The sequence below is a fragment of the Chelmon rostratus genome, chromosome 13, assembly GCF_017976325.1.
Source record: "Chelmon rostratus isolate fCheRos1 chromosome 13, fCheRos1.pri, whole genome shotgun sequence".
Classification (NCBI taxonomy): Eukaryota; Metazoa; Chordata; class Actinopteri; order Chaetodontiformes; family Chaetodontidae; genus Chelmon; species Chelmon rostratus.
The window spans coordinates 3,470,791-3,480,218 of record NC_055670.1 but is presented as its reverse complement, the minus strand read 5'-3'; the positions used below and the strand labels follow the sequence as shown (position 1 = coordinate 3,480,218).

The 9,428-nt window shown below is 36.7% G+C and overlaps 1 protein-coding gene across 3 annotated transcripts; it reads left to right on the top strand.

Moving 5' to 3' along the window:
* Positions 1–220: 220 nt before the first annotated feature.
* Positions 221–7,901, top strand: LOC121616071. Of its 3 annotated transcripts, XM_041950692.1 has the most exons (7): positions 221–267; positions 419–525; positions 839–959; positions 2,066–2,277; positions 2,515–2,639; positions 4,346–4,429; positions 5,547–7,901. In XM_041950692.1, the coding sequence occupies exons 1-7, from the start codon at positions 254–256 to the stop codon at positions 5,850–5,852; spliced, it is 969 nt and encodes a 322-aa protein (XP_041806626.1). In that variant the 5' UTR covers positions 221–253; the 3' UTR covers positions 5,853–7,901. The 3 variants fall into 3 exon arrangements, with proteins under 3 accessions (XP_041806626.1, XP_041806629.1, XP_041806627.1); XM_041950695.1 differs by having other exon boundaries at positions 224–267; positions 4,346–5,681; XM_041950693.1 differs by lacking the exons at positions 221–267; positions 419–525 and having other exon boundaries at positions 2,071–2,277.
* Positions 7,902–9,428: the final 1,527 nt, after the last annotated feature.

Below are 9,428 nucleotides of genomic sequence, written 5' to 3'. Positions count from 1 at the left end.
TGCATACAATTAGGTGCACTCTGATGAAAAATTCAAATGGCAAAGATAAAAAGCTTACCACTGAAGGAACAAATATATAATGTTTCCAGCTGTACAGGAAGTGGTGTCATTTGGTGTCATTATTACACTTCTTTTTGATCTATAAAATAAGAAAATGCACGGCATTGCATGACAGGAAAAATGTGCCACCCACACAAACTACAGAAACAACAACAGTTTGAGTAACAGTTGATAGCTGGAGACAGACAGAGGCATGGCCCTACGCAGGTACCACATAAACACATATTTTGGTTAGATCAGCATGTAGCCCAACCTCAAAAGTTCCCTTTTCCTGTTTAATGAAGAAGCTCAGCATCAGAATGAGCTGTTTGTGACTGATGGTGGTTAACTCTGCTTTCTTTGTGATTTTGTGATCCAGTTTTTACCACAGTGCGAGAAGGAACAGAAGCACTGAGATGAGGGCTTGCAGCTTCAACATCATCATCTTCACAATGTATCTAAACTTCATCCTCTACCCAACCCATGGTAGGACTCTTTTTTTTGCTGGATTACAATAATAACAATATTTCGAATAGCAATTATTCACCTAACGATCAAATGAAACTCATCGCATGCCTTTTCTTTATACAAACTGAGCTGTTTCAACATTAGTTGTTGAAAAAGAATTTGAAGAACATCGACCTCTCTTTGATTTCTTGAACAGGCTGATTTCACTTCTAAAATTACACCTGAAATGATGCTCTGATGAAAATTAATAAACAAAAGAAAACCAAGTTAAATGTTAACGTTTAAGCTTGATTAAATGTTTTCAGTAGCTGACTCCGTTTTCATTCATCAGGGTTTGAGGTGATTCAGCCACAGAATCGGACTGTAAACTCAGATGGGGTAGCTTCTATCAGCTGTGAACACACCGCAAATGTCACCTCTGTTGAAGATGTTCAGCTCAACAGCATATCACTGTATGTATCCTGCCGTCATTAAGGTAGTCGTATCTGTGTGATTCAGGATGGGGGTTGAGGCCTTTCCACTTTGAAATGCATGCTGCTTGTTATTTCTACAGTTCGAACTTATTATCTCTGATTCTCATTTCATTGTACTTTCTCTCCCCAAGTGTGAGTGTTTTATCTGTCTGTGTGTAAACTTATCACAAGAACGGTAATGATTACTGTCCTCCTATTCAGAGGCCAAGGAGAGAAATGTTTATGCTGTATTTGTGAGGTGGTCTGACCAGCTGCCAAAACAAATACCAGATGTATTGCACCACCTTTTCTACACGAACAAACTAACTAACTAGGACCAACTAAATTAGTAAACAGGTGCAAGAACAAAAAATCTAAATGCCTCTGTGACTGTCTCTAATTTTCAACATTATGGGAAATACACTTTATCTGTCTCTGCCAAATGATGATGAGAAAATTGACGATACTCTCCTGTCAGTGCTAAGCCAAACCCTTTGGCCTGGTATCAGCAGTGGCGGAAAAGGTACTCTGAACCTTGGTACTCTGAAAAAGTTAAATTAGAAATCCTATGATCAAAAAATATAAATATACTCCATTACAAAGTAAAAGTTCTGAATTGAAAATGTCCCTAATTGAAAAGAAAAAAAGTATTATGAGCAAAATGTAAAAAGTATCAAAAGTAAAAGTATTCATAATGAAGAATAGCTCCTTTTTTAATCAGTAACCAATACATGTAAGAGTGTTTTCATGGTGAAGTATGTCAATATGGAGCCAGTTTTAAATGCTGGTAATACTGGTGTATATTAGTGGTGTAGTAGTGCATCACATCATATAAGCTTGTCAGATGTTTTTTTGTGTAAAAAATAACTTGTAACTTTGAGTGTTAAATAAATGTAGTGGAGCTAAAAGTGCAATATTTCCCTCTGAAATGTAATGGAGTAGTCATCTCACCAAAATCCTGGCAAGAACATAGAACTATATTTCCCAATGTACTTAATTTGTCCTTTTACTCATCCATTAAGCCAGTGAGGAGTAAAGGCTTGCTCTTACTGGCAGAGACATGGTTGATCTTGTCTTATCTTAGACGTATCTTTGTTTGATCTCAGAACAGGCAAACCCAGACGAACTCTGCTCTGCCAGAAGGGAATGAACGACTGTAAGAACATTATCATGCATGAAGAGAACTCCAACAAGTGCCTTTTCATCATACTCAACATTGGGCCAGAGGCCTTGAACATGAAATACGAGTGTGAGTTTACAGTGAAAAAAGATGATCTCGATTACACCGAGACAGGAACACCAACCATACTGCTGCCAGGTATGTTCAATCCTTTGAAGGATTTGTGGTGCCTTAACCAATGATGAAATGTAGCTTCACATTCTATAAACAGCTACTGTCTAAATAAGATGAATTAAATATTTCTTTGTATTTTATTCTGAATATTCACTTCCTGGCTATAATATGAAATTCAGAATTCTCTCAGTTCACTGCTAATGCGTTGACATTTAACTGGGAACTATGCACAGTGACACTGTCTCACTATGTTTTGATTAGGTGAAAAGGAAGCAGTCTGTGCACCCCCTCCTCAGTCTCATCAGCTCAGGTGGATCCTGACTGGTGTGCTGGCTCTGATGTTCCTGTATGGCTGTGTCATCACCTCCTTCTACATCAGACTGAGGGTAACTATCTGTCTGACCTAATGTGTGTTTGACAGTGGTGGAATGTAATGTACTTTTATTCAAGTACTGCACTTAAGTCTAAAGTCAAGGTACTTGTACTCTTCTTACACTAAATGACCTATTCAAAAAAGCCCTCTTTGGTTAAATGGAAAATGAGTTGTCACAAAGCTGAAAATCGGCTGAGCTCATGAGAAGTTGATTTTTTACAGATACACAGTTCTACCAGGACAGTGACACTACAAACATGATCTTATAGAACATGATGCATTGCTTTAGATGAAACTATCTAAGTCTATATAAAGTACTTAAAAGTAGCTCAAACTTTAACATGTACAGCACTAAAGTGCAACATACACATTAAAGGATAACTTTCGTTTTTTACCTTATTTGTTGCATACGCGCCGCTCCTCTGGGGCTAATTTCTTCAAAACGACTCCAAATGCCACCAAAGTTGTCTGTGTGAGTAAATGGTCGTATTTAATGCTACAAATAAGGTCCAGGTTGTAAAAATCAAAAGTTATCCTTTAATGCAGGAGTAATATTAATACAGAAACATCAGACATAATAGTCAAGCACTGACAGTACCTTTACTTTTGTTATTTTACATACTTACTTAAGCAAGGTTTTGAATGAAGGACTTTTACTTGTAATGCAGTATTTTGACAGTGTGGTGTTAGTAACTCTCAGTAAAGGACTTGAATACTTCCTCCACCGCTACTGACACTGCTTCTCTCTTTTTAAATATCTTGGCATCAGTTTTTCTGTCTGTCTCTGTGTAATTGTCTCACCCTTGATGTGCCTTTAGTCCATAAAAGTACCATACAACAACTTCATGAAAAGCACCTGACAAATTCATGATAACACGTCAGGAAACTGGGAAGGCTGTGGTGTTGGAGACCACAAGTGTTGCTTCACAGGCTTTTCCAACTCAATCATCAAAGTAAAATGGGCTGACCCACTCCCCAGCATTTCATTGTTTACCTCCTGCAGTTCACTGGTACTCATCATATGGCAACAGCTCTCTCCAGATGTCCTTGCTCATTGCTCACATTGCTCACGTTGCATGTTATAGTTTTTATTTATGTGTATAAAAAATTATGTTCAATAATTTCAGGGCAATACTACAAGGGCAATCAGTGGCAGTGGCACTCCAAAAAATCATAATAAATCTCAATCCTGTGGCCTCAGTTTAACATGTGATTTCTGAAATTGGTGCAAATTGGTAAACAAACCTTCATCGGAGCTTGATTTCAGGGCAGTAATTTATGTGTTAGGATGACATATTATTAATACTTGGTTTCCCATATTTTGGTAAACAAGGCTTCCACAGAGCCTAATTTGGGGGCAATTTGTGGTAATTTGGCTGTCACGTAGTCAAAATAAAACAACTAAATTCTCATTTGTCATTTATAAACTCTTACTTTGTCACTGTTGTTTTTTCTCTATTCACTGTAGTTTGTTTTGAGATGAATGAAAGCTTCAACTATTGAACTATTAGCTTTGTATGGCTTGTGACTCAAATTTTTAGAAATCCTCCATGACCTTGTCTGTAATCAGAGTTATAGAAAAGCATGGGTTGTCTGCAACATTGCATAAAATAATGCTTCTCCAGTACTATTGGAGGCTGGTTTTTACTCTTTGAGCTACATGTGATTAAGAAAAGAAAACCCCAAGAAATGTGTTACTTTTCTGTTTCTGTGTTTTAGTTCAACAACAGAGATCCCAAGAACTCCACCTACGTAGTAATGAGGAAAGCTCCTCTGCCAAGGAATCCACCTTTCGACATTATTGTGGGTAGCTGATTCATCTTTTCTCACTATTGGCCTCATGCTGAATATAATGAGAGAGAATACATGGACATCCCAGGAGACAATTTCAAACAATTTCAGCTTCAAAGGAATTATCATTGTCTCAACCTTTTTGCTCTATTTGCCTTTTTATCTCAAAGTCTCTTTTTTTATGAGTTGGAAACCGTTGTAGTACTGATGATAAACAGCAGGGTGAGACAAAGTCTGTCTAAAGTGACCATGCTGTCTGCTACTGTACATTTGTTTCTCTCTGATTTTTACAGTTGCATGTACATGATATTATTATATGTGCAAGTAATTATCAGTCTTAACCTTTTTCATTCAGTGCTTCTGTAGAGGTTTTTATTGGACTTTTATAGCTGTAACCCACAGAATACAATCCACAAATGTGGACCATGATCAGAAAATATTTCACTGTTGACAAACATTTTATTTATTTATTTTTTTTTTACCTGCGTTGTATAAAAGCCATACCCACAAAAGTACAGAGCTATTTGCTTATACGCATAACTTACTCTGAAAACATGTACTTTAATGCATGAATAGCAGCTATACTGTATATATATATATATATATATAGACAACTATCATATAAATAAAACCAGCATCTGTGGGCCAAGTTAAACACAACTTTATTCAAGTTGTATTTAAATACTCTTATATTAAGTGCATTAATATGCAGTACTTGTATACTTGTGCTTTAATTTATTCACTATAAACTGTTTAACTTTTTAACACCAAAACATGTACAAGTACTATAAGTTTAAGCATATTTTGGTAAGTTTACATTAAAGTATGCTATAAGTACACTGGCAGTGCACAGTGCACTGCAGTATTGTGAAGTGGAATTTATGGAAGTGTGACTCTCTGTAATACAAATATCTATTATACTAAGTAAAATGTAAATAAATGCAACAGTAGTGATTTTTAATTTATTGTGACTCACTTTTAGTAGACTGTTTGAATAAACCAGAATTTTATTTATTTTTTAAATTTAGTTTTAATCAAGTAGTGTTTAATTGTTGTTTTTTGGAAGAGAAGCTGCTGGCGGCTTTCCACCGCTCCTCCACTGAGAGTGTACTGCTGTACTGTATCTCAGTGTGGTACGCCGGCTGCTCAGCAACAGACAGGAGAGCTCATCAGAGGGTCATCAACGATGATGGGCTGCCATCTGTCCTCCCTGGAAGGAATCTCCAGCTCCTGCAGCCTCTCTGAGTTAAGAACATTAGAAAGGTCTCTTCTCATCTCGGACGCCACCTGTCTGATCTGTGCCCTCTGGCAGGTGCTACTGGATCATCAAAGCACGAAAAACCAGACTTCAGAACAGCTTATTTCCACGGGCCATACACGTACTTATATACTAATACTCCAACAAGCAGTGAATGACCCCTCATGTGCAATATGATGACTGCCGTGCCTGTCTGCCTGTCTAGTGCATTAAGTACATTCATACTAGGGCAATAACTACATTTATTGTAATAAATACACATACTTAGTTAGTGCAGTTATAGTGTGAATGATCAATTTTTGTGAAGTCCATACTGTATATACATGTATATGATATATATATATATATTATACCATCTCCAGTAGTGGATTTTAACTAAAGACATTTGTCATGTCAATTTATCATACAACCATATTTTTGCTCTATGTGTGACCTGAAATGATCAGTGAACTTTGTGTGTTATCTACTGTACATTCTCCTTTAAAATTAAGTGTTTCATATCAGACCTTGGATGAGGCCTTTATGATATAAAGGCCTTGTGCCTTTATATCATGCTATCTTGAATGAAAATTCCTTCCTCTCGCTTGGTGTTATGACAAACTGGAAATAGCATTCATACAAGACAGGATAAAATACCAGTCTTGAACCTTGTTCAGGCTCAGACCTCCAACATCAAACTCTGGTGCATGAGCTCTGTTCTCTCAGCTGAAACTTGGTTAGTTCTGTAAACCTCTTCTTATTCATTATTTAAATTACACAAAGACAAATTTGTCCCATCATCTTTTATAGAAGGGCTTCTCTCTCAATGAGAATTTCCACCACAACATTGACTCAAGTGCAGTACCTTTTACTCCACTTCATTTCAGAGGCAAATAATGTACATTTTAGTCATCACAATTTTTCAAACCCTTCCCCTCCAGTGAAATGCATGCATCATCAAATATGGTGATTCTGAATTTTAATGTTTCTGATAAATTAAAGGATTGAGTGTACCTTTAAGGGTTGAGACAATTCTCCTATGTCTTGGATAACCTGTTTTTCTGAGGACCTGAAAAGTTGACAAATAACAAAAACATGAAGAACATAATGTTAAGTTTATTAAATGATAAACATGAAAAAAGAAAGAAGAAATACAAATATATCTCAAATATATGTATACATAATCATAGAGGTTTCAGGGAAAACAGTCTCAGAATGATTCAGAATCTTATTATACTTTTCCTTAAGTAGAGATTTCACTTCCAAGAGAAAAGGTGAAAACTTTTGCATATAGAATAATGAAGTTGATCATATATTCAAGAGCACCATCATCTGGATCATTATAGTCACACACAATATCTCTGGGGTTAGACAGAGTTAGCAACCTCAAAAACTCTAAATCTGTCCAGGTGTTTTTGAGAAATTTCACAGTCAAAAAATATGTGAGAGATTGTTTCTTTACCAAGTTTACAAAAGACACAAGAGATATCAATGTACTATGTGAACTTCCTTGGTCCAAATCCAGAATTTATGAGAGAAAAGCCTAGTCCCTGTCCAGTTTATGTTGTCAAGCTTAGACCTCCAGTAAAACTTATCCAGGAACGCTTTTATTCTTCCTTTGAAAAGTTTGGTGAATATGCTTGTTCATCATTAGGCTGTGATGCAATGTTGTCACCATAGCTTACATGGCTTTTCACAAGTTGAATTAATCCATTTGGGAGAGCTAAAGAACCAACTGTGTACACAACTGTGTACAAAATCACTCATAAGACAGAAAATTACCAAATTAATCAAAAACATTTGAAATATAATTGGTATATCTCATTGGAATCATTTAGGGAAGAATAAGGATTTGTTTCAAACATTGAAGTAGCCTGTTTGATGTGACTTATCATGCTCCTTGTAGAATAAATAATTCTGGAAATGAAATGACTGTATGTGAAACTCGTTGCACCTGTCATAATTGTGATCCTGGCATAAGAACAAATCCCTTGAAGCCAAATATTAGAAATAGCTTTGTTTTTCCACAGATCTGCTGCAGTACGAATTGGACAAAATTAAAGAAAGAGGAGGAATGTCACATAAGTCACGTGGCCCTCAAACTGACAGGAAGTGATACACAAATATGCAAAAGCTGTGTCACATGTACAAATGGATCCAGAAAAGTGTGTGTGTTTAAACATGACTTTACATGTATTATTGTGTTGAAACATATTGTGTTTGTGACGTGAAATTATAATACCTTATACCAGGAATCACCAACTATATTTGTTGGAGGGCCTGGAAAGACACCTTGGGGGCTGGACACTCAAATAAAATGAAATAAAAATCAGATTTTGGCCTAACATTATTATTTGAACTTATTGTTTTTATATATTTTATTTTATTGTCGCCTCCGGAGACAAAAGAAAGTTAGCCACAAACACAACAACACAGGAAGTGGACCTTGCAAAATAAGTGCACCGGAAATACAAACCACAACAATCAACCACCAGAAGTGATAGAGACATTTTGCCTCAAGTCAATCCAAGTAAAACTTTATTGATGAAGCACTTCAAAAACAAACAAGGCTGAAACAAAGCCTTGATTGTGGGGCTGTCATATCAATCACTGGCTTCAACGCTTCAATCTCGCTGAGCACATGTTGGGGTCTTGTCCTGAGGACTGTGGCACATTAAAGACGCTGGATGTGTCTGTGCTCACCATGTTCGGTATAACCTCCACCTGCGAGGCTGCTTCTCCAAGATGAACTCATAAAAACACAAGAGACGAAGCGACTGTCAAACCAGTCTTTAGAGGACTCTTTGCCCATAAGTCTGACAGCTGCCAGCCTGATGTGAAGAAGCTGGTGTCAGAGGGGAAATGTAATTTCACCCATTAAGCAGTGTGAGCAGCCTGTTTCAGCCTACAGCCACTTGATGTTTTGTTCTATGTACCAAACATTATCGGTGACCTGTGATTTGCTCTGATACCAGGTCAGTATGTACCTGCTATTTTACATTATGCCAGTTGGTTTTTCTCCTTTTTTTGTCCTGAGAAGTCTACTAGTTGAAGCTTGTTGTTGAGACTTTGGAATAAAAACCAAATGTTAAGCAAGGACATGGGGAATAGTTATGTATTAAAAGAAATGCGAAATACTAAATGTTAAACATTGCAGCGAGCTTGTCCTAATTCCAGAATGTAAAGAGAGTCATAAATGGTGGGATTACTGATAGTTCAGTTGCTTTAATAGTGATTTTATAATAGGGAAATGAATCAAAGGGAAAATAATAGATATTTTCCCTTTGATCCTCACAGTTTTGGAATCCAGTGGATTGGACGGTTCGGTGGGCCGGATTCAACCTGCGGGTAAGAGTAAGTTATGCACATTTATGCGAATTTCTGTAGATAAGACTTTACACAACACAAATAATGAAATATTTGTGGATCATGGTGCACATTTGTGGATTGTCTTCTAAAGGTTACAGCTATTAAAGTCCAGTAAAAACGTCCATTTGCTTCCAATGTCCAACTTAATAAAAGCTATATAATGCTTACACAATGATTTAATGTACATTCCTATAGTTTAGCCCAACAGTATTAAAAATGTGTGATCTTTTTATGTTTTTTTGGTTTACTTCTCTGACTAGTACTTGCCAAAATAATGACATTTGAGTTTTTCAAATAACTGACGACATGCCAGGACAAAGTGAACAGTTACAGTTACAGCAGCTTACCAGCAGCCCTGCCAGGAGTCTTTGTCAGCAAGCTTTGGGTCCCTTGTGTGGATGAGCA